Source organism: Pyxicephalus adspersus, chromosome 11 (assembly GCF_032062135.1).
Source record: "Pyxicephalus adspersus chromosome 11, UCB_Pads_2.0, whole genome shotgun sequence".
Lineage (NCBI taxonomy): Eukaryota > Metazoa > Chordata > Amphibia > Anura > Pyxicephalidae > Pyxicephalus > Pyxicephalus adspersus.
The window spans coordinates 24,156,053-24,181,513 of record NC_092868.1 but is presented as its reverse complement, the minus strand read 5'-3'; the positions used below and the strand labels follow the sequence as shown (position 1 = coordinate 24,181,513).

The 25,461-nt window shown below is 36.3% G+C and overlaps 1 protein-coding gene across 6 annotated transcripts in view; it reads right to left on the bottom strand.

Moving 5' to 3' along the window:
- Nucleotides 1-655: 655 nt before the first annotated feature.
- Nucleotides 656-25,461, bottom strand: part of LOC140340435 (voltage-gated potassium channel KCNC1-like) — an 88,549-nt gene continuing 63,743 nt past the window's right edge. The window contains exons 4-7 of one of the 6 annotated variants that reach the window (XR_011922647.1): nt 18,696-18,890; nt 13,287-13,412; nt 8,078-8,211; nt 906-7,277 (exon numbers count right to left, since the gene is read on the bottom strand). Coding sequence is in view for 5 of the 6 variants with exons in the window: in XM_072425633.1 (XP_072281734.1) it covers nt 912-1,048; nt 18,696-18,890 (332 nt within the window). In the remaining variant the exon portion in view is untranslated. Of the gene's footprint in view, nt 8,212-13,286; nt 13,413-18,695; nt 18,891-25,461 lie in introns of all 6 variants that reach the window. The other 5 variants (XM_072425635.1, XM_072425636.1, XM_072425637.1 and 2 more) reach the window with 5 other exon arrangements.

Here is a 25,461-nt window from a genome sequence, read left to right as displayed (position 1 = left end):
ATATATCAGTTAATCTGATTTATGGCTCATATTATCCTGAGAGTATGGTGGTGAGGAATGACCAGGAAGCACAAAGCAGCTCCAGAGGAATAAGATCAAGGTTTTAATAAAGGAAAAGGGACAAAAAAAAGAGCACCCAAAAAAAAAAAGAAAATGAGTTATATATTTTAAATAAATATATAGATATATATTTACTCAGGATTTAACAGTAGTCATTCTTTTGTACACATATATATATATATATATAGATAGATATATATCTTTTTACCTTTTTCCTTTTTTGCCTTCATTTTTTCAGGAAGGAAATAAAAAAATGTTTTTACTAAAAAAAGCTATACCCTTGCATTCCTCTCCTCCCTAATTAGAACTTCTCTTGGTGCTTCTGCCTCCATAGTGGAAGAGCATTTCCTAATCCACAACAGGCACAACAGCAACTTCCTGGAGTACACCAATTCCTTTTCATGTTCAGTCATGGAAGTCCTATAAATATATATATATATATATATATATATATATATATATATATATANTAACTGAAAGGAGATGTTGGAGACCTTGGCTGCAAAGTATAACCTGTTGCATTTGCACTGAAATTTGTGTGTATCTGTATTTATATATATATATATATATATATATATATATATATATATATAAAGATAGATAGATATTTTTTTTCAGCAAAGTGCAAAATGTTTTTTTTTTTGTAATTTTTTTTTGTATTTTTTTTTCTTATTTTAAAAGCCAAAGATGTTTTTTTTTAAATATATCTGCATATAATCTATATTTTTTGTCAACCTGTTAAAAAATAATAAAATTTGTTAGAGTCTTTTATTTGTTCATTTTGCCAGTGTCGATGTTTTTTCTTTTTTATTACTAGTTTATGTTCCCCTTATTGGCTGGTTGAGTCCATGCTATAAGATGGAGGGAATGGGAGAGCGCGGGCGTCTCACTGCAGATGGTGACCCGAATGGGGTGGAGATAGGAGACAGTCTGAGCATATTTCCACTCATGCCAGCTATGCTGTTTAGACTCCGGGATTTTTCATAACCTTGATATCCATGAGGTAAATGAAAAAGAAAAAAAAAAAGATTATGAAGCGCACCTTATTTTGTCCAACACTATGGACAGGGAAACGTCATACAATAAAAGCCAAAGTTGTTACTACTCAGAAGCAGCACAAGCCCTATATATTCTCATTTTATTCATATTTAAGCCTAATAAGCTTTAGGGACTGTTTGTCTGACTGTCTGAATATGGAAACATCATCTACTTTACTTAAACTTTATCAGTGATTTGCTGCATAAATTATTTTTTTTTTACTGTTTTTCGGTTCATCAAATCTTTTTGCAAATATGAAGTGTAACTGTTTATTGGGCAATTACTGGCAGCACAATAATTTAAATGTATTGAAAATAAAGATACTACCAACAAATAGTTAAATCTAATTTAATAGAGAGCAAAGTGCAGTGTAGCCTCAACTACAAAAATGCATGTTTAATAATGTAAATATTTTATTATGAAGAGAAAATACAAAACCCTGCCATTTTCCGAATACATTTTTTTTTTATATTATGCTCATTCCTATGTGTCACTGTTTTTTCCCCAAATGCACAGCTCAGTATAGTTTTTCAAAAATATTCCTAATGAAGTAACTCTTATTAAAGCTCAACCAATCAGGATGGTTAGAAACCCAGAACCCAGAAAAAATCTGGTGACTAAGAAAGCAACAGTAAGGCTGTGGCCTTACGATTCTATTCATTGATGTAGGGTATTTACAAGGTATGCATGCCATTATGTACAAATATTCTGTTGCAAAAGCTCACGCGGGACCCAATTTTAAAGAAAAGGTTTAGGTCTAGTTTATTGTTGGTTAAGTCTTGGCTTTAATTGTGACAGTTTAAGCTAAACAGTGTCTTCACTTTTTTGTGGCCTTTTCAGCGTGGTAAACACATCAATATTATAGAAATAATATAAAACCAGCTTTCTACCTGTAAAGCACTTCTTACTTTTAAAAGCTATCTCTGAGAGATACAGAACCCTTCTCATCCATTTTATAAAGAAAAAGAATAGGTGTGGTGTTCTGTGGTCCCCACCTAGGATACCGGTGCTGCTTCACTTTAGATGTTGTACAGTAAATGTGCATTGTCACCCGGAGACAGGATGCGTGTTACTGGCTGAATTACAAGGCAGTGATAAAGGAATTAGGATATTGAATGCAGCTACTTCACAAGTAAACTACAACATATCATCTAAATATTATATGTTTGGTATTTGGGGGGGTTTACATATAATTGAATAATACATTTTATTTCAAATTAGTCTATATTTGATTTTTTTTATAATTTTTACTTTAACTTCATATTATAATATTTTTTACTTAATATGTAAATTGTGAATTTTAACATAATAGAGATGTTTATGCTATAGTTCATTTTAAACACCAAATCAACAACTAAAACAATAAATATTTCTTCTAATCTTGATTAGTTGTTTAAAAAAGGCCAGCGTGAAAAAAAAAACTGTTACAGTGGACAAGACGTCCAGTTCTGCTTTTTAACTTTTTTGACAAACAATAGTCCACTCTTCGTTATATGGATATATTTTTTAGGATGTCCAAGTATAATAAATTGTGTTCTTATCAATTGCCAAAAAAAAAAGTAGGAACTCTACATTAAAAAGTAATTTTGATCCTATTTGATCCTAATTTAAACCTATAATTAAGGCCATGGACATCTCATGCAATAAACTCTGCAAGCAATAAACAAATTGCCATTGATCTTTGTAGTAGGTCCTAATACGTAGGTCCCAGCACTGCTCTCTTTCTTTTCCTGTGTTCCTAATTTACATTAGAAATTAAAAGGCTGAGAGGCTGCCAAGTCACTGGTGGGAGGAGGAAGGAGAATGAAATTATCTGCTAAAACAAAAAGTGTTTCCTCTATAAAATTTTAGAATTAATTACTCCACAATGCTGCTGTCACATGGGGTTGTTAAATGTATGTTTTAAAGAATGTTTGTTGTGGGTATATGCAGGTGTATGTAAATGTTTAAATGTTCAACGTCTTATCACTTGAGTTCCTTAATGTCTGGATAATCCTAACTGTTGTTTCTTTAGATGTCTCTGTCTGGCATTTTATGGTGCAGCTGTCAATGTTTTATGCATTCCTTTCCTCTCTCGTTAATGTACATGTTTAGTACAGGGACTACTTACTGCCTTTTTTAGAGCTTACAGTGAATGATCAAAAAAACTGTGGGGGTGGCTCCATAGTGAAAGAAATATGAGAATGCGCAGTGTGGGGATTTTCATACATTAAAGAAAAATTTGTTTAGTAAAAATGTAAATTTCAAGGGGTCAGTGTTGCTCGCCGGGCTGTCCTTGATGGCTATCCTAGCCAATGAATTATGCCCCCACAGATTATTTACATTTTTTTTCATTCAGTGCTCTCTTTTATTGTTCCTGACACGTTAGCCGAAAAGATGCATGCTGTTCTCTGCTAGTCCTACTATTTTTTTTTTTTTTGTGGGTGTTGAAATTGTTGAGAATCATTGTGTTCCTAGAAAAAGACAGGTCTTTCCAGGACTAGTTGTGGTGGACTGGGAAGACAATTTGTTTAGGTCTGCTTTAAGAACTAACAGGTTAATTTTTAGGGTAGATGTACACAGATGAAAATTAGAAACGTACATGATCAATTCAAGCAAATAATTTCAATATGCTGTATATTAGAATATGTGCATCTGATAATTTTGTAGTAATTAATTTATAATCAATAGTTAAGACAGGACATATATTTGACTGTGATACTTCTGAGTAGATTGTCTTGTCAATTACATAAACAGCTCCATGCAAAAACATTTAAGGTATACACAAGCACATTACACAAGCAAGTCAAAGAATGACCAGATGGTTGGCCATGTAGACTGAATCACCATTCCCCCTTCCCCCTCCAATTTTAACATAAAAAGTGCCTTGTGAAATGTTTCTTCTGCAAAACAAATCTGTTTGAGGACACTAGTAATGAGATATGTGGCCATTATTTACATGATTACTAATCAGACAGCAGAGCCTGCATTAATGATGAGCAAATATGACTGCATAAATAATATACTATGAATTTGTAAATAACATACAAACAAAAGTATTCATCTTAAGTTATTTTGCATTTTGCATTGCATCAGAATGATGCTGGTCCCTATACTCGAATGTCTTATTGGAAGAACAATTTTGGACGACCATAAGGACCTCTGCAAATTTATTTGTATTTAGGTAAATATCTGTAGCATTAAATTATCCTCTCAACTAATCTTAACCTAGTACAATTTGTCTTAGATATGCATGGCTATCATTTTTAAGGTTTTTAAGTGTTTTTCAGGTGATCCCTTACTTTGAATAAAGCAGAGAAGAGTCAAAGCGTTTTTTTTTTACTTTTTATCCTACTAGAAGGTTTTTGTTTATTTCTAATTGCCATAGGGAAAGTCTTGCAAAGTGAGGAATTATCCTATTAATGACAGTCATTGTTGCCACAAGTGTCACCATAGAAAGACCTTTCCTGATAGCAATTCAAACTTTTGGTCACCAGGACCAAAAGAGAGAAGTAATCTCACCAACAGAAACAAAGGGTCTATTTTGATTAAGTTCTCCAAGACTGTATATCCTCAGTGAACCTGGGGTTTCCAGCAAACCTGGAACAGATCTAACAAATAGCAAATTACTTTTAAGGAATCCATTCCAGGTTTGCTGGATCACCCAGGTTCACTGATGAAAGTGTATCCTTTAGATACACTTAGCCTCTTGTATTTAACATATACACCCAGTATGATTTTCATGATGTACTAGTAACCTCAAAAAAATGCATTGGATTAGGTACACTTTAAACAAAAAATTTGGGGTGCATCCATGCTAATTTTAAAGACCTTTATGTGTTTTCAAAAGGAAAACCCAGCAGAATCGGCTCTAATTAAAACATGTTTCTAATTGGGGACAAAGAGCCTGATTTATTTAAACTCTCCAAGACTGGACAAGATAGACTAGCATAGGAGAAGCTGGGTAATCCAGCATATCTGGAATTGATTTCTTAAATGTCATTTGCTCTTAGTTGGCAAATGTTTTAATTTGATCCTGACCAGAACCGTTTAAGGTTTGCTGGATCACCCAGGATCTCATGCTGGTCTATTTTCTCCAGTTTTGGAGAGTTTTATTAAATCAAGTCCAAAACAAGAAAGTTGTTTTTTACTAATATAAAGAATATATATATAAAACATTATGCAAGGGAATATTATGATTAGAATTGTTTTAGCAGGCCTTCTCCTCTACTTCTCCTATATAATCCCTTATGCCAAATATGAAAACCAAATAATTCATTTTGGTTTAGAAACGGTTTACCGTGTTTAGGAAGTTTCCATATCTTAAACACTTAAAAAAAGTAGACTGAAGAGCAATGATAATATGAAGTGCTACTGCGCCAATTTTCAAGAGGCAAAAAGAAGGTTTAAAGAAGTTCATCAAGAAAGATTAAAACTCTTTGCATTTGCTTATGCAGGGCACTGTTCAGTGACTTACTTGCCACAGCTCATTAACCTTAGGAGAAATATACTAGAGACATATGATAAAAAACACTTATAATATCAGCTAAGTTACAATATAGTAGACCCTAGTTTAACAACATAAAGGCCATGAACTGGCATGACCTAGCAATCTGGCAAAAAAAGTGTGCTGTGTCTTAAAATAATTAACAGACAAACTTGTTCTTAATTTGTGATTTAAGCCATGATGTTAGATATGCTTTTTGAAGCCTAGGCGGTAACCCCCTAAATAGCCCTGAGTAAATATAAAGAGTTTACCTCTTTCCATGTGAATTTTGAAAAACCAGAAGACTGTCCAAAAACCTTCAATCTCTGTACTGGTAATAATTCCAAAGCAACTAGCAATATTCATATTACACCTTCTAAATGTCTCTTTTTTGGCAGTACATTGAAATGTAGCAACCATAGTTTGCAACACGTGTGTAATGTGTACATTTTCAACTGTGTGAACCTTAAGCTTTTTTTTCCTTGCAATGATGTGCCTACTTTTTTTAGACTGTCCTAAAAGCCTGCAAAAGTGAGGACAACTCAGCAGGGGAATTCCCAACATACAATAAACTATTGTGCCCCATTTTTAGGCTTAGGAAGGCCAGAGAAAGCACAAAAAATACATGCATCCTATATTTTCTGTAGACCAAGTTTTTGGTGTCTTGGTGCCAAACTTTTTTTAGTGCTACCTCATTCGCCAATAAGCATGGAGAAGAAGCAGGCATGCAGCAGAGTAGCAGAGACTCACAACTACTGGACACACACACACACACACAACCAAACAATACAGTAGCAGGGGGATTATCAAGGTTGTAGGATTTAAATTTCTTTACTGTGGACACATGCAACTTTCTCCTGCCAATGTTAGCCACACAGACGAGTTTTCATTTAGTCGATTCAGGAAAACTGCATTGTAAAAGTTCTAAACTTCCAATATATCAGATATAAAAGGACAAAATATTTGAAGCTAACATTTATTATATTACCTCAAGGCTGATAATTTAGGTAGAGTTGGCTGCTGGTAGGCTGAACCACCTTATTTGCTTGGGTACTCCAAACAATCAGACTTTTCATCCTAGTTGCCAATGTTGTATTGCCATTGCTGCAGTCTGTATAATGTACAGTAATACTTTCATTAGGGAGCATAAAGCCCTGTTATGATATGTGCAGCAGTTAGGTAGAGCTGATAAATCAAACTGGAAGGCTTAGCTTAAGGAATCTTTAAAGGTAAAAGAATCTGATGAGTGGTTCAGCCAACATGCATCAGTTTTAGTTCTGAAATTTCAGCTTTTAATGGACTAACTTGTCAAATTGACCATTTAAAATTTCTATCAATGTCTGCTTGTATTTTATATTCCAATGTCTCCTATGGTAAGATTTTGCATTTTGGTAAAGCACAATAACCCCTTTTTTACTAAAGTAGTTTCTATGTTTATTAGGTCACTAAATGTCAAATAAACAGTTTGTGCCCTAATTTACTGTTTTCTAATCAGATTCTAATTTTCAGGATGTACAGCTCAGAAAGAATGCATACTTCTCACAGTAATGACATATCCACCAACCTGACCCTCTACAATTTTTCATTAATTACAGGAGTCATCACACTATTTCAAATATATACTACTTAAAGCATGTAATGTTAGCTACTGTAGGTGGACCTGACTTGCCTCAAATGCTGGCACTGATTAGTCAGCTTCAGGGATTTATCAGAGCTAAGAAGAAATAAAATAAACACACACACACAAAAAAAACAAAAAAAGTAACTAAATATCAGCATTTTAAAAGGGGTATTTTTTTGCTTTGTCTATATTCAGAAACTGATCTTCCTATATATTTGATCACAAGCCTAAGACATATGGCAAAGTGCAGCAACCCATAGTAATCAATCACCTTTCACTGACCTGACTTTAAAAATCTGAAATGCATTCAGGTGTAATGGGTTACTGTACATTGTCACTGCTCTATCTAGTTGAATGCATCTGTTTATTCATTACCTATAGCATAGCTAAGAAAATAACTGCTATACCGTAACCCATAGTAATCAAAATAAAGGGATCTCCTATGCAGATAAAAATGGATCTTTGAGGACAGATAGACAGCGAAGGCTGTGGTAATATCTTCACATGGGCCTGCACAATGGTATAAATTACATAAATGTATAATATACATTTATAGGCAGAAGATGCACACAAAAGGCCTTTTCAACAGAAGAGTTCTGCAACAAGGGTCATCTTATTGAAAATGAAAAAATGGCATACAAATGTTTGCATTGCATATACCATTTAACCACTATCTTGCAGCAATGGAGCCTAAAAAGGTATTAAAGTGAAACTCAAGGAAAAAACATGTTTTTGGGTAGAAAGGTGATGCCACAAAAACCTTTTAGGGTTTTATCACTGTCTCTGACCCTATTGGTAATATATTGATATGTTCTTTATCTTCTGACTGACTGATGTCATCACAACAGAAAGTTCAGATTTTATAATATGTTTTTATGTTTTAGAACAGATACCTATATAAGCAGGTGAAATCCATAGAGTAGGGCAGTGTTTCTCAACTAGGGTTCATCCAGAGGTTGCTAGGGGTCCTTGAGCAATTTGTAATTCTCAGCTCGGTTTAAGTGACACCAGTGATCTTTCTGGCTATCTGTCAGGGCGACATTATTCCAACAAAATTTTTACCAGAAATCCAGAAATTCATATTGAATTCAGTTAGAAAAACATAAGAATTATGGGGAAAAGTTGATTTACACATTTTAAATATAACCCAATATGAAAAATGAGTTTATTTTGGATGTAAGTGAGTGAATCTAGGATTGTCTTTGCTGCTAAGCAGTTCCCAAAGGTATGACACAAGTACTACTTGTGAACTTCAAGATAAACATGTTCTACAAAGTAATCAAAACCTTTTTTTTTTATCTCGGGACAGCTCTAACTTGTATACATAGTGATTTGGTCTCTTAATATGTATTTGAAAAGCATTTAAAAAGCACCTCAAGCATTTTTCAAAATTACATTTTTCACTGCATTGCTTTGTTTCTCTTTTTTTCTTACATTGTTAGTAGTGTTCCATCCAATCACTTTTCTTGAATTGCTGTCACTTGACTAAATGCACCAGTAAATGCAGAACAACGTGTTTGAAGAGCTCACACCACAATACCTTTGCAAAATTTTAATGTTTTTTGGTGTGGTGAGGTGCTACAAATACTGTTTATTATGGGGGTATTCTGTTCATTTCCTGCAATATAATCTAGAACATCCATATATTTGAAATATATATGGTCATTTCCTATAATTCATACTAACTAATATAAAATATTATTGAATCAATTCTAAATTGCAGCACGGAACCTTCTATACATATACAATTAGATCCACAAATATTTGAACAGAAACAACTTTTTTCTAATTTTGGTTCTGTACATTACCACAATTAATTTTAAATGAAACAACTCAGATGCAGTTGAACTGCAGATTTTCAGCTTTATTTCAGTGGGTTGAACAAAAAGATTGCATAAAAATGTGAGGAACTAAAGTCTTTTTTTAACACAATCACTTCATTTCAGGGGCTCAAAAGTAATTGGACAATTGACTCAAAGGCTATTTCATGGGCTGGTGACAATGCGGTCAAAGGAGCTCTCCGTGCAGGTGAAACAAGCCATCTCTAAGCTGCAAAAACAGAAAAAACCCATCCAAGAAATTGCTATAATATTAGGAGTGGCAAATTCTACAGTTTGGTAAATCATGAGAAAGAAACAAAGCACTGGTGAACTCAGCAATGTCAAAACACCTGGACGTCCACCGAAGACAATAGTGGTGGATGATCGCAGAATCACTTCCATGGGGAAGAGAAATCCCTTCACAACAGCCAACCAAATGAACTGCACTCTCCAGGAAGTAGGCATATCTATATCCAAGTCTACCATAATGAGAAGACTGCATGAAAGTAAATACAGAGGGTGCACTGCAAGGTGCAAGCTGCTCATAAGCCTCAAGAATAGAAAAGCTAGATTGGACTTTGCTCAAAAACATCTAAAAAAGCCAACACAGTTCTGGAAAAACATTCTTTGGACAGATGAAACCAAGATCAACCTTTACCAGAATGATGACAAAAAAAAAGAATGGAGAAGGGGTGGAACAGCTCATGATCCAAAGCATACCACATCATCTGTAAATGTTTCATAATATAGATGGACAATGACTCAAAACATACAGCCAAAGCAACCCATGAGTTTATTAAAGTAAAGAAGTAAGAAATATTCTTGAATGGCTAAGTCAGTGACCTGATCTGAACCCAATTGAGCATGCATTTCACTTGTTGAAGACTAAACTTTGAACAGAAAAGCCCACAAACAAACAGAAACTGAAAGCAGCTGCAGTAAAGGCCTGGAAGAGCATTAAAACAGAGGAAACCCAGCATCTGGTGATGTCCATGAGTTCAAGACTACAGGGTGTCATTGCCAGCAAAGGGTTTTCACCCAAGTATTATAAATGAACATTTTATTTTCAGCTTTTTAGTTTGTCCAACTACTTTTGAGCCCTGAAATGAAGTGATTGTGTTAAAAAAAGGCTTTAGTTCCTCACATTTTTATGCAATCCTTTTGTTCAACCCACTGAATTAAAGCTGAAAGTCTGCAGATCAACTGCATCTGAGTTGTTTCATTTAAAATAATTGTGGTAATGTACAGAACCAAAATTAGAGAAAAGTTGTCTCTGTCCAAATATTTAAGGACCTAACTGTATTTGTGATTTATGGTATATAATTCTTTGTAAATGTCGATGAATATATTTTAGTAAACATGTTGGAAATATTCTGCAAAATACAGCATAATACCATAACATATTACAAAAATGAATTAAGGGTTTTTATGCTTTAAAAGGTCGGTTCATCCATAAGTAACATTTCAGCATAAGGCAGATTCCTTATTGCTTCTCATTAACTATAGATTTTTTTCTACTTTAAACAATTAGAGAGACATGATTGGAGATGAGTAGAGGTTTTGATATTAAAATACATTTATTGTGATAAGGAAACCTGGGGCTTTTCAGTTTTATGCAATCTAAATCTGGTTTTAGATGTAATTTACAGCAGGTCTGCACTGTGGTCATATTAGTTAGCAGAGTCTTTATTCCCATGGACTGAAGGGCCCCAGGACACTATTTTGGAAGAATTAGAAATAATGTTTAGAAATAGGGGGATTTTTGAGTTTTAGTCTGCTGTGAGGACTGCAAAATCCCAACCTAGTCCTGGTTTTGCCTTGTGCCAAAGCATTATCTTAAAGTGAGTATGTGCTTTTAAACCTTCTTGTCTACTACTCACTTCTTCACTTTCTTTCTTTTTTTATTGTTGCCTGTGCCCTGTGAAATTATATCTTCTTGACTTCCTATTTTATCTGACATCTGTCAAATAGACAGAAAATGAGAATAAAGTTTCCAAATGGACACGCACAGCAATTAAAAGGTGACAGCTGGTCTAATCCTTCCTCAATTTATTTAATCGAAATGTACATTTTGGCCTTGAGCTTTAGTCCTTTGGCTGGGAAGGTCATGACATTCTAAGTTATTCAGTTAGATTTATGTAAAGCAATATGAAAGAATAATCAGTTAGCAGGGGAAGGAATGCTTTATATAGCTGTGTTTGGTGGGAGGACCTCAGGTCTTCAGTGACAAGACTTTTCTATTAGAGACCCTGAGACAAATAAGTGTGTAGATTATACAAAATCACTAGAAAAATAAAAATAAAAATATAATATATAATAATAATAATATATAAAATATATAAAATAATAATAAAAATAAAATAATAACAAATCATAGTTTTGTGGGGACTGACCCTTTATCATTCATAACAAAGAAAAAAAATTAAAAGTGCTATGTAACTACAGGTAGGCAGAGACCTCACAAAGAAATATGGACAGTGAAGACTTTGCCTTCAACATTGGCATCAGATTTAACTCTTTTATAAAGCCAATTATTAAAGGATAATATGCATGGTGAAAAATATGTTGCCATTGTATGCAGAAACATGGTAACTGATGATTGCAAAGATTTTCCACATGAAGGATCATCTTTTGCACAAAATAACAAGAGCTTTGGAGGTGCTTTCTAATAACTCATTATGGACGCTTACATGGCCTGACTGTCTTGTACAGTGTTTAAATATGTTACAATATTTAGCAAGCTAGCTGCATAGATTGGCCACATAGTAACCCTTACCTCTGCAATATAAAAGTCTTTAATCTTCCCTTTATAACAACATAGATTTAAAATGATTAATTGCTCAACCAAATATAAGTTAAACCTGTGTATTTTATCATTGATTTCCAGTATATGCCAGTCACAGCAAGTCGAAAATATCAAATGATCTTTGTTTAGATATATAATCACATGGTGCCTTGGCTTTTGTACAATGGTAATTTGAATCAGGAAGACAGATGGAGCCACACTGCATCTGTTTCCTTCTACAACTTGCCAACAGTGAGGGTTATTCAGGAATGATCTGAGTAGTTATATTGCATCAAAAGGCTTAAAAGATACTGCAATTCTTAGGCAGCTAAGCATGCACTATTCACATGTGGCCTTTTAGTATCAGATCAGTGGATTACCAGAATTTAGGAAATGAAGTATGAGGCAAATGGAGTTTGGATCCATACTTGGCTGGTGCTCTGGGCTTTATGATAAAGTTTCTGAATAGGGAATGATGTTGCATATAGCAAACTGTGTCAGATATTCCCTATTCAAATGCTCAGGGCAGGGTATAAATAAAAGGGAGACCCTGATCTTTTTACTTCAGAAAAGCAGACAAATCTGCTTTCAGACACCTTTCTTTAAAAAAGATCAGTTTTAATAAAATGTATGCATGTTTAAAGACACTCTCCAACAAAAAGTTACACTCTTTCATAGGTAGGCCTTGTTCAGAATTGTAAAGCCATCAGCTCGTTCACATTCAAGGAACAGCCAAGAGCTGCTCAGATTTCTATACATTATCTTAAAAAAAAACCTTGGTAATCAAGACTTAGGGGATAGAGAACATTATGGAGGTGCTAACATAAATGTCTGTTACCTTCCATGGGTACCATTTTACACAACAACTAGTCCTTCTTATCTTCCTATTACTGATTTCACATAATTTATACAGTCATAATGTATCACCTGTAAATTAAAGAATTGATGATTATAAACCACTGAACAGGCTCTCTGTGAAAAAAATGAAACATTTTCTATAAGAGCGTCTTTATCGTCAAAACATCCAGAACAGATATTTCAGTTTTGGGTAGATGCTGGCCTCCTGAAAAATCCACCGGCATCCTATATCTTCAGCACAGTTAGATCTCTGCACTTATATTTTTAGCTCTGCACTTGCCACAGCCTTTACAAGGGGGCCTTGTTCTTCCAGTTTTAATTTTATTTTGTGTAGAATGCACCAGGAGTACAGCAAGATAGGTGAGGCTGGGACAAAGATGTCAATCAGAGCTATTAACTGCAGAGATGTGAGATATAAGAGCCGGGCTGCTTAGTTCAGAGAGTTCAAGAATACCCATTAATAAAATACCCAATTCCTTAGATGTACTAACTTTCTTGGTATCTCCAGCCAAAAAAAACACTGTAAATATGGATCTAGGCAGTATGGAAAAGGTTATCTGGTGCATTGCAAAAACAGAAATGAGCCAGGTTTGTCATTCAGGAGGGTGAGAAAAGGGCATTCCCCTTCATGCTACTCACCCCTAAGGCATCATGCATCCTACTGCTTGATCCATGTGGCTGCATTGGCATTGAGGTCATGCAGGAGGTCAACGTCTTGTTTGTACCAGTCGTCGTGCTGAGGTGATGGAGTGCAGGCGTTGACAGCTGAAGAGCGAAGGGCGCAGGCAATGACAATGAAACATGGATGGAAATGAACATAAACAAACAAAAAAAAGAAATGCTTTAATGTAGATGACTTCATAAAAGATGCCCTGTCCCCCTCCTCCCAGCAGGTGTGTGTCAGCCTCAGAAGACTGATATATTTTATCAGTTAATAAAACCTGTACATGGGATCACATCTTTTCAATAGAATTGGATATGAAGGTAAAACTTCTGGCATCATTAAAAATCATGTAACTTACACAACTACTGCAAAGCAATTTATTATTTATTATCATTCTATTAAAAATACCTTTAATTTCATTTTTTGAAGAGATGATTTCCTCAAGTAACATTTAGGTCAGTTACCCTGCCGATGCTTTTTTCCCTTTTTTCATACTGCAGATGCCAATGGGGACGGGGTAGTACAAAGTCAAGGTAAACAGCCCTCAGCTGTGGTAAGTGGACCCAAAATCCTGATATTTCAAGACATTTCTGACATTTTTTAGAAGGTGTAAGGTATGAGAATCCCTAAAAGCAGTTAGATTTAAATGGTACATTCTCTGAAAACTGGTTTTTTAGTTATATTGGGAGACTAAATCACCCACTGGATTACATAATAAATGTCATGATCAGAGTATCAGGTTTTACGTTTTCTTGAATAAAAAATGGTAATTGTGGGCCCCAGGCAGAAAAAACCTACTTGATAAAAACATTCAAACAGAAGACCAAAACTAGATGAAACTTGTTAGTGGTTTTGGTTTATATGTTTGGTGTTCTCATTAAACCTTTATTCCTGAAGAGGTATACCTGATGTGCTTAGTCACCAGGGAACTCGGGTAGAGAGATCTTAAAGTGAAGGTCCCCAAGAGATTTGAGAAGCTGCTAAGTGATTTATTATAATGATAAAAAAAATATCTAACAGATTTGGTACGTTATTAGACCAAGAAGGACACCAGCCTTACTAACTAAACATCATGGGAAAGGAATAAAAAGAATAGATACTGGTTTATGCTAATAAAGGTGTTTTCCACAAAAAAATGATATTTTCATTTTTGCTAGATGATGGAAATTGAAGTATTTAATTCAGCTCAAGACTGTGGTGAGGTTTCTTTTGTTTTCCAGGTCTGCACATCTTCATTGGTCATGATGACAGGGTGTCTGTTTCTGCACTGGACATTTAATATTGCAGATAATTCAGCAGAGGCAAAACACCCACACCTGGACATGAGTCCAAAAATTTAAGGCCACTGCAAAAACTGCAGAGAGGTAAAAAGCTAGGAGACACACTGGTCCATCAGACTCACATGGAAATACCAAGTTTGAGTGAATGATAAAGCAGAATTAGCACAAAAATTTACCCTCTGTTTTAAAAGATTCAACACAACTTTAATACTTTATGGAACACAAAATTATTTTTAGAAATTAGTACCTAAAATGGTGTAACTGACTTGGTTAAACTTTTACTAGGAGACAACTGGGTGCCCGCTGAGTTTCTTTGATGTAAGAGAGCAGGAGATACGCTTCTGACTACTCAGTAAACAAACCAGTAAGCAACAAAATCTCTCAATTTTTCAGCTCTCCTCCTGAACTTGATATGACATGGGTTTTATGCTTCAGTTCTTAAGGGTTTAGAATCTGCACACATTTTTAATATCGCCCCCAAACAGGCATTCCATGTAATGCCTTATAAAGAGTCAAAAAATTATGTTCCCCTGAAAACATATTCATGCATGTATACGAATCTCAAGGACTGGAACTGAATACCCTCTAATAGCTGCTACCAACACTAATATACTACGAAATAGGGGTAATTGTGTTATTTACACAGATAAAATTACTTTGGGACAATGACATATAGGGAACCCATGGGCAATAGGGCATTAGTAAGTAGATTGTATGACATGCCAGCCTGTAATTCCACTTTAAGATATCAGAAAAATATTGAGGTTGTATGTATATGGTATTAGAATGGTCATCCAAATTGGTGTAGGTCTGGTAAGCATTTTTAGCAAGTGGACATGAAGTGAAAGAATAGCTCTTATGACAATCAATTTGAATACTTTATAATGAAAACCAATCAGATTTAATTTTTCATTAGCTTCAAAAGAAACTAACATGCATTTATAAAAAAAAAGGAAAAAAAATATTCTTGGTTGAGTTACCATTGTGAAATTTGGCTGATGTTTTCATGGTTTGTATGTTAATTTTGCTATGTTTTATTAAAAAATTCCTATAGACAAAAGTTAAAGGGGAATGAGATTCCTAATGTTGTAAACAGAAAATGTAGTGAGCCACCGCATAATATGTAGAGGTAAATATTGGAACTGTATGCAAGACGTTTTAAGCATACCTGTAGTGAGATTAAATTGCTAATACCAATGTAAATTAGGTAGACATGAGCTTGCCCTAACAGCTAGAAGCCTCCTGAAACACATGAAATCTGCTGCATTCCAAAAGTCCCAGAATGAGACCAATATGTACTTCAGTAACTTTAGTCAAGTGTTAAAGACCACAGAAGCATGGGTTTTGAAAACTACTAGGACACACCTGTAGATATCTAAGGGTGGGCCCAGACAACTCAGTGTCTCCTTTGTGATGTCATTTACATTGGTAGAATTTACAAACTGTGTCTAGAAAACAACTAGGAGAAAATAATTTATTTCAAAAATGTTCAGTGAAAGATAATATCTGATTGGTTGCTGTTGATGACTATGTGCTAAGCATTGCTTTACAGATTTTAACAAAAAAAAGGGATCCTTTTGTCTATGGAGCTTGCTAAGTACTGTAAATTGGGAAATCTTAAGACAACTGGCTTCTCTAGAGCACCTTTTTGTCAAGTAAACAATCATACTTCTCATTTGCAAATGCAGATAAACAAAAACATGCACCATGTCTAGGTGTAAAAATGGTCAAGCACACAAACAAGCAAAGCTTAAATACACAATAGTTCACACATCACAACAAATTTATTGGTATTGTTGGGATGAATTCTCTATCTGGCTGATATAATTTGTATTTTGCTTTTTATGGTAATAAATGACCCCCTCCTCACTCTCCAACTCCTCACCAGACTGTCCCGTCTGTAACTAGAGGACCATTGTAAATGCTTTCTATCAAGTGGATACAAAACCTGACAACATTTTCACTTTCAACTTTCCTAGACAGATAAGCTGTTTGTGAAAAAACAGAGTTGTTGGTAAGGAGTCATGTGGCCCCTGACCTTTAACAGTAGGGGATATAAATAAGAGTGGTACCAAATACTAGTTCCAGTACTAATTCTGTACCAGGTACAGAACTAGTACTAAAACTAGAAGAACTATTGTTTGGATTTTGTACAACTAATTCTTCTAGTATTTCGTTTATATGGGATTAGGAACCCACACCCAAAACAATGTTAAATCACAATTGATTTTTACTTACTCTGTTAGCACTGTAGTAGGGATTAGGTGGACAAAGTTTGGCTCACTTCCACAAAAAGTTTTCATTTTTGGGGAAATCATGTTATCACCTTGGGAAATTAGTGGTTCAGAGTTTGATGTCTTTTAACGCTGGCTACTAATTTTTTTTAAGCAGTATCAGGTTTGGTGGAACAATAAAAATATAATGGCAGTGGCCACTAATATTCTGGATAATTCTTCCTCTTGTGTCACATATTATTTACATTTGCTTTATACACTCATTATGTGTAATTTAGTAGCATAGCACAATAAGAAGTGTTAGGCAGTGGACCACAGCTAGAGTAGCCACAGTTAAATAATAAAAGCTGACCTGTGAATTGTTGTTTTTGGCTGACGCACAATATTGTTCTTCATATGGTGCTCAAAATAAAGCCAAAACTGCAAATACCAAATGAAACTGTTTTTGGTAATAGAATCTTACATTTTTGGGGGGTGTGGCCTGGAAGTTATGATAAAGCTTATGGTTGCATTAAAATTGTGATAAGCAGACACACACATTCATGGACACACGCACATCCTACAATGGCACACAGTCATGTCCATACTGGTCTCTTGCAAGAAAGCTCAACCTACCATGCTGGTAACAGCATGACAAAAAATATGAGTATGCTGCCTCACATAGCTGTAATGCATATAAGAAGATTTTGATACAAGTAGCAAAATCTATTGGAAATGCAAATAATTGCAATAATAAACATTAACAGCAGTAAAACCTCAATCAGATATCGGGCCATTATGATCTGTCACATGAGCTGAAAAACAAAAAGGGCAAAAAAATACACAAAGGTCGAAGGACATAACACAGAACATGAACATATGACTGACTGGCTTGGCATTTCTGCTTTTTGTGACATAGAAACATTGAAACAATAGACAATACTTGTATGGACATGTATCACCTTTGGGTACAGTTATGGATCTCACACAATTGTTTTATATTTTTTTATATACTAATTTCATATTCATCTCTGAACACTTGTTACTTGCATCCCAACAAAACAATCTAACCTCAAGTTGGAGTTCAAGCAAGGCAAGGCAAGTTTCAGCAAAGATAGGGTAGTGACAAAAACTGTGGTTATTTTGCACCACAAGACTATAAAAATTCATGAAACAAGATCTTACATGCCAACAATCCTAAAAAAAATATTGGGACAAATTTATTCTACCCCTGAAGTTCATGACTTCCCTCCAGAAGCACTTCCTGCTCAACACAGCCTTACCGTTGCACCTTTTTGTTTCAAGTCCCTCGTGCATGGCCAGATGAGCCTAAATTTGGGTCTGCTGGCAAGTGTGAGATTTTAAAAAAGTTTTGTTTTTTTTCTGAGCAGTAAATTGAAAATAGCTAGCTGGATGCTTTGAACATGCCCAATCCCAATTGTAAAATGTCTTCTTTACAATAAAAAATAAGATATTGCATGTTGCTTTTTTGTTGCTGAGCTGCTTCTGTTTGTCACAAATCTCCTCCAAGTTTCCTGACCACCATGGCATATACATAGCACATATAGAGACTCAAATGTACTATTTTTATTAGAGCAAACTACAGGAAGCATAACTGCAGGATAATGTTTAGTTATTTATAATAAAACAGCCTGTAGCTTGCATTGACACGTCCCACTGGCGGACTATGGATGTGCCGAATAAAGGCAAATGGGATTTGAACCAGCAAGATCGACATATTTGAGATTGTAGAAAGCAGGCCAAAGATATTTTTTTGCAAAGGAGATTCAAATGGGGATTCATATTTGTTTCAAGCCTTGCACTGGTGCAGATAGCTGTATAAATGAAAGTGAGCAATGAAGGTGGAGAAGTATGCATCAGAGGCAAATACCTTTGCGGATGTTGCCGTCTGGAGAATGTGCAAAGTCTCCGGTGGACAACAGGAAACAAGCTCGGTCACGATTGTATCTCTCTCTTGCACCTGGGGTGACGGGGGACTTTTCTTCTGGAGACAGAGCCTGGTCTATTGTTGGACAATCCTCATTGGCCAGTGCAGCATTGGCAGCATCACCATTTTGTTTGGAGTCTTTAGGAACAGATTAAGAGAAGCAAATACATGCAGAGATAAAGTTAGTATCACAAGGTAAGATAGGTACATTCAGATATGTGTTTCCCCTTACATTTACCATATTGAATGATGTCTCCATTGTTTACTAAAGTGTATCTCCAACCAATGCTTTTAGGTTTAAAGGGGGAAGGGTTGGTACCCCTGTTTTGATGGTCTACAGTATGTCCTTCTTAAAAAGTTTCCCTGTTTCTGGAAACACATAGAAAGTGAGAAGACTCTCCCAACCAAGGACATGGCAATAAACACACAACACAAAGGTTTTTAAACTTTTTATAATGAAATGTTTTTGCTTTAAATTAAACATGCCCAAAGCCTAAAACTGATTGTACTATTTGATTCCTTAACAGTTTCAATAGGAGTCAGGTTTCCCTAAGGACAATCATGGCTTTAATATTGTTTCATTCAATTGAATTGCTCAGACTTATGAAAGCAGTAGAATCTTGTACTGTGTTAGCAATTGATTAATGTCAAAAGTTTGTAATTCATGTGGTACTCTTTATTAGCCAACATGAGTTATCTGGCTTATGACAAAATTACTGAAGAACATAATAAATATATCACAACCATATGTATGCAAATTGCAAACATTATGACATAATATAATTATTCAGCAAGTTATATTATACTGAACTGCTACTGAACACTTCTCTCTGTGTATAGATCAGGTTTTACATTGTACCCTTGGTAGAATAAAACGGGAAGGAGTTTAAGATGAGCACCACTAATATAGTTTTGCTAATAGGCCAGCTTATGACACTCAAAAGAGTTTGGGTCAGTAAACGCAATCAGTTCTCCAAATAAATAGTGGTGGTCGAATGCTGGGACTGGAGTATATATATATATATATATATACTCCAATCAGCCAAAACATAAAAAACCCTATTGCTATTTCAACCTTGAACTATATATTTATTTTATTTTTTTATATTTATTTTATATTCTCGCACGCAGTTATTCTCCCAAATAGCAAAAGGATAATTTAACATACTTTCAGCCAAAGGGCCAAGAGGTTATTGTTTGTAACTGTAAGTATGTAACTAGGCAGTACAACCATGTTATCGTATAGTAATGGAATTTGGTACAGACCAGAAAAAAAGTAAAATTCATTTATCCTTGGTATTAAAATAAGTCCTTTGGGTACATTTGGATATACTTGTGACTTCCAACATGGTAATTCCGAAACTAAGCCACAATGTGTATTCAGCCCTTACAATGTGCTGAGAAAGTCCTTTTACAGCTGGTCCACTTCTTTAGTCCCACTACCTAAATTATATTTTCATTGCCAATTTCTTACGGTTGTTTTGTTGTTATCTAATAGAAGGACATAAACAAACATGTAATTTCATGGCAGGATCACTAGGTATAAGTTTATTAAACAAGTAAATGATAAACAATAAATATATTCAAAATTAATTTAAAAATGACATATTAAAATGTATGTGAGATTTTGTGATCAACCCTAGATTGATATCAGCAACTATTTAACAAACATGAACAAATATATAACAACCAACAAAATAGCCCTAGGGTGGGGGGGAGTGGACAGAACAAGGGGGAATACATTTGGATTGCAACTCTCAACACAAGGCCCAGAAATTCTTTGACTATTATTTCTTTAGCGTATAAGTGACTGATTTAGAGGGGATTCTTTAAACCAGTCCCATACTGACCATGTTATTTTAAATTGTTCTTCACGGTCGTTATCCTCCGCCACAATCATTTCCATGTAGGGGATTTTCTCAGAGAGTTCCTGGACCCAATCATTAAAGGAAATAACCGTGACTTGTTTCCATAATCTGGGATCAGAGCCCTAGCACCCGTGAGAAAATGGCGAAGTATACCTTTTTAAATATGTTTGATTGTTCCTGGAATCATTTAAAGAAGAGTAACTTTAGGGCTGTTCGGGACTGTGGACCTGATGCATACTTTATATAGCTGAAGAACTGACTCCCAAAACTGAAATATAGGTGGACATTCCCATTATATGTGAAGTAATGAACCTCTTTGTGTATGGCAACGCGAGCATCTATCAGACTGCTGTGTGGAAATACCATGCATGTCCACCGGGCAGCAGTACCATCTACATAGTAACTTGTAGTTAGTTTCTTGGGCTTTACACATCAGTGCAAGTTTATGGGTAAGTATAAAGGACTTCTCCCAAACTTCATTAGATATTGACCAGCCTAAGTCTCTCTCCCAATACCGCGTATATACAGGAGTAGCTGAATCAGGTTCCCCGGTTAGCAGTCCATACAATATTGAAATACATGAGTAGGGCGTGTGGTGGAACTGAGTATATTCTCAAATTCTGTCAAGCCTCTACACAACAAGGGTGTATTAGCAAGGGAGGTCACAAAGGAAATCAATTGTCTATATGAGAGCCATGATAGCATCTTACTTGTATTGGGTATATCCAGAGAAGCCAGAGGTGCAACGCGGCCATTAAGTAAAATATTCTTAAGATGTCTATCAGTTAAAGCAGACCAGGATAGAAAGTGGGATGCACCCATAGCTGGTAAGAAAGCTGGGTTGTCAAACAATGGCGTCATTGGACCGGGTCTCGTTGATAAACAACCTGATTTAATAGAGACATCCTAAATATGCAGTAGATCAGAGGTAAGCTTAGGCAAAGAGGTGGTCAGAGATAAAAGAGAACGGTCCACCCAGGGTAAGGACCTAAGATCAATTGGTGAATGAGAATCTTCTAGCTTTACCCATTCTTTTGAGTCTCTATTTAGGAACTAGTCCACCACATGCACTAAAACCGATGCCCGATAATAAAATAAAAAACTAACATCAGGAACAACTACCCCCCCTTTATCTTTAGGTTTGGCCACCTAAAAGTGTATTTCTTGAGGTCAGATTGGAGTTTACTATGGGGGGATAGTTATAAGAGTTATAGTTATAAGAGAATAGATTGTATGTGATCTACACTCCTAAATATTTAATCACCTCATTGCAAATTCTAAAAGAAGTGGTGGCACTAATAGAAGTCATTTGATTAGCATCCAGCGTAATGTTGAGAATTTCGGATTTTGAGTAATTTACTTTTAAGTTACTATAGGGACTAAATTTATCAAATTCTGTCAAAATAGAGGGTATTGTGATGTGGGGGGGAGGAAATATAAAGGAGGAGATCGTCACCGTATTGTGATAGTTTGTAGTATGAGTCACCCAATTTGATGCCTTTGACATCTGGATTTTGACGTAAGGCAACAGCTAGATGTTCCATTACCAACGCATAAAGCAATGGGGAGAGGGGGCACCCCTGTCTTGTTCTATTCTGAATTTGGAAAGGGTTGGATAGAGCCCCACTGACCCTCACTCAAGCTCTTGCTGAGGAGTGAAGTGCCTAAATTCTTGCAATCATATTGGGGCCAAGACCTATCTGGCGTAATGAGGAGTACAGAAACTGCCAGCTTACTCTGTCAAAGCCCTTCTCTGCATCAACTGATAAGAGGCACATTGGAGTTCCGGTGGCTTGAGCATGTTGGGTCAGTAAAATGGTTTTGATGGTATTACCCCTTGCCTCTCTCCCATAAATAAACCCAGTTTGGTCCTTATGAATCAAAAATGGCATGTTTTTAGATAATCTATTTGCCAATATTTTAGAAAATAATTTAGCGTCTACATTTATCAAAGATCTGGGCCTATAGTTCGAGCATACTGTGTGGTCCTTACCCGGTTTTAGGAGGACGGTGATATGTGCTTCAAGACTTTGTGCTGGAAAGGGGAGTCCACTGATATGGAGGAGAATACTTTAGTATAAAAAGGAACTAAAGTGAGGGCATGTAACTTGTAAAATCGAGGCGTAAACCAATCAGGTCCTGCACTTTTGCCCGCTGGAGTTGATTTAATAGCTGCACTAACCTCTTCTTGAGTAAATGGGGATTCCAAGTAGGATATCGCCTCTGGGTCTAGTTCTGGGAGAGCCGTTTTTGATGTATATTGCTCTAGAGAGGGTGGTGATACTGGGTCCGGCCGTAATTTATATAAATTAGAATAGTAATTGTGAAAGGCCTGTAAAATATCTTTAGGAATAAACGTCAATACGCCTGTGGAGTTCCGTATAGAGGGTATATATGTGGCAGATGTACGCAGATGCAAACCTCACGCCAAGTGTCTGCTGATTTTATCACCGTATTGATAGATCAGTTTACCGAAACGATCCCGATGGCACAGGTGCGCCAAATCGCATAATTCGAGCAAATGTGTCCTAGCTGCTGTCAGTTCTAGAAATACATCAGGGGCCATACTTTGCTTATGTAAACATTCCGATGAGCAGACTTTATCAGATGTGAGTTTGATATCTTGAGTTCTAATCTTCTTGTGTCTAGCTGCTTGTTGTATTAAGACCCCCCTAAGAACCGCCTTTATTGCCTCCTATTGTATCGGGAGGGAGGTGGTATCTGAAGAGTGGTCCCCAATGAAATTAGATATTTTATCTAGCACCGCCTTACCACAAATTGGGTCTTTGAACAGGGAGTCATTACACTTCCATGTCCATTTGCTAGGGCCTGCTAGTGGGATTTGAAGGGTTAGCGTCACTAAAGGGTACCAGTCAAGTGTTGGGTGACTCACAAACAAATAGTCAATGCTGGAGTACATCAAGTGCGGGTTAGAGTAAAAGGTGTAGTCCTTAGTTGTCGGGTGAACTATGCGCCAAATGTCCATTAGCCTAGGATCGTGCAGTTTGGAGCGGAAGAATTAAGTTTAGAATAAGAGATCGGGGTTTTCCCGGAGGACGTGTCGATGCGAGGGTCTAGTACAAAGTTTAGATCGGCACCAACTATGATAGTTCCCTCAGCAACATCTTTTAGAATCTCCAAATACTGACTCTCGCACGTGAGGTAAAAACTAAAGTGGGATCAAAAGTCCCAAACTTCTGTCCGAAGGGACAGTAGAACTATGTAGGGAAGTGTCGGTCTACAGCGGGGGTAAGCAAACATATCAAATCGAGTCCAGCCCAGGGGAATCTGTCTAATCAAGTGTCATAATATCATTTAGGTCAATACAAATAGGGCCAAAATGCTGAGAAGGGCTTCCGAGACCTTAAGGAGGTAAACAGATACCAGTCAGCCTCAACCCCACCAAACGTATAAGGCAATTAGGCCCGAGGCCTGCCAAAGTGTGGAGGGGCGGAGGGGGGGTACGTTAAAATACATCTATCCACTGGCGTCCTTGAATATATCCACCCTGTATATAGGTGGTTAAGAAGCCAGCAGGTGACTCAGGTGAGTTGCAAGGGAGCCAGTAAAGGACAACATCAAATACCAATACTCAAAATTTGGCCAAACATCAAAAAACACTGCTTTAAAACAAAAAAATACACATATCTACCAGTAATTGTGGAGTCTGAATGTGCAAGGGGTAGCCATCTAAGTCCAAGATGTTAACTCCATTGATTAGGTTTCTTCAAATGGTGAGGTAGAAGGAATACAAAGTTCCAAACATGGTCAAAAAAAAACACATTCCTAAGCAACAACCAGAAAAGGGCCTCCATGGCTAGCTACCAGTAAACTAAGGAGCCAGGCAGATAAAATAAAATAACAAATAAACAGACATTGGTGTAGATACATTGGCTTAGTGGTACAGTGAATTTAAGTGAACCTGAAAAGTGTCTACAGCAGGGTCTAGAGGTGTCATGGAGGAGAAAATGCTTGTAGAAAGCTGGTGCCTGCAATATGTTCTGCGGCAGTTTCTAGTGGTGTAGGAGGTGCAGGAGGTGAGAGATGTGGAGGTGAAGAGCGGAGGCTGAAGGAGGATTCCTGTGCGATGAAGGCATTGCTGTCGGCCATTCTAGCAGGGTAATAGGAGGAAGCTGCAAATCCACTAATAACTGGGGAAGATCTGCTGGATAGCGAAGAATATAATTTTTGCCACCTTTACATATAATCAGGTGGAATGGGTACCCCCACCTATAGGGGATGTTACGTTGTTTCAGAACGTTGAGTAGCGGTTTAAGAGCTCGCCTTAGATCTTAGATTTTTTACGCATAATATCCTCCTTGGTCCTGTAAAAGTGGATCCTGCAAACAACATCACTCGGCCGCTGAGGATCTTTGCTCAGTGGGCCCAATGTTTTGTGAGTTTGATCAATCTCTAGATCCACATCTGGAGGCACACCTAAGAGTGAGGCAAAAATGGAGCAAGCTGCAAAGTGAAGTTCTGAATTTGAAACAGATTTTGGAAGCCCCGGATACGTATATTGTGGCGTCTATTATGATTTTCAGGAATAGGGTGTTAAGTTGGGCTTCATGCCTTTCTAAAATTGTACTGCAGGCATTAAGGTCTGTGCAAGCATTTTGCAGTGAGAGCGTAGTAGCAGTAACTTGCTGTAAAGAATGCTGCATGGCCTGAAATTCCTATTTGCAACTTGCCTTTAATATGCCAATGCTTTGTTCTAGGTCATGCCTGGTGGGTAAGGCCCTAAGGTGTGCCCTCCAGTCCCAATCCCCCCCACTTCTATTTTCTTTTTTTTTTAAGGACAGCCTTTGGAGCTGAGTGGATTATAAGGGCTAATGCAGACA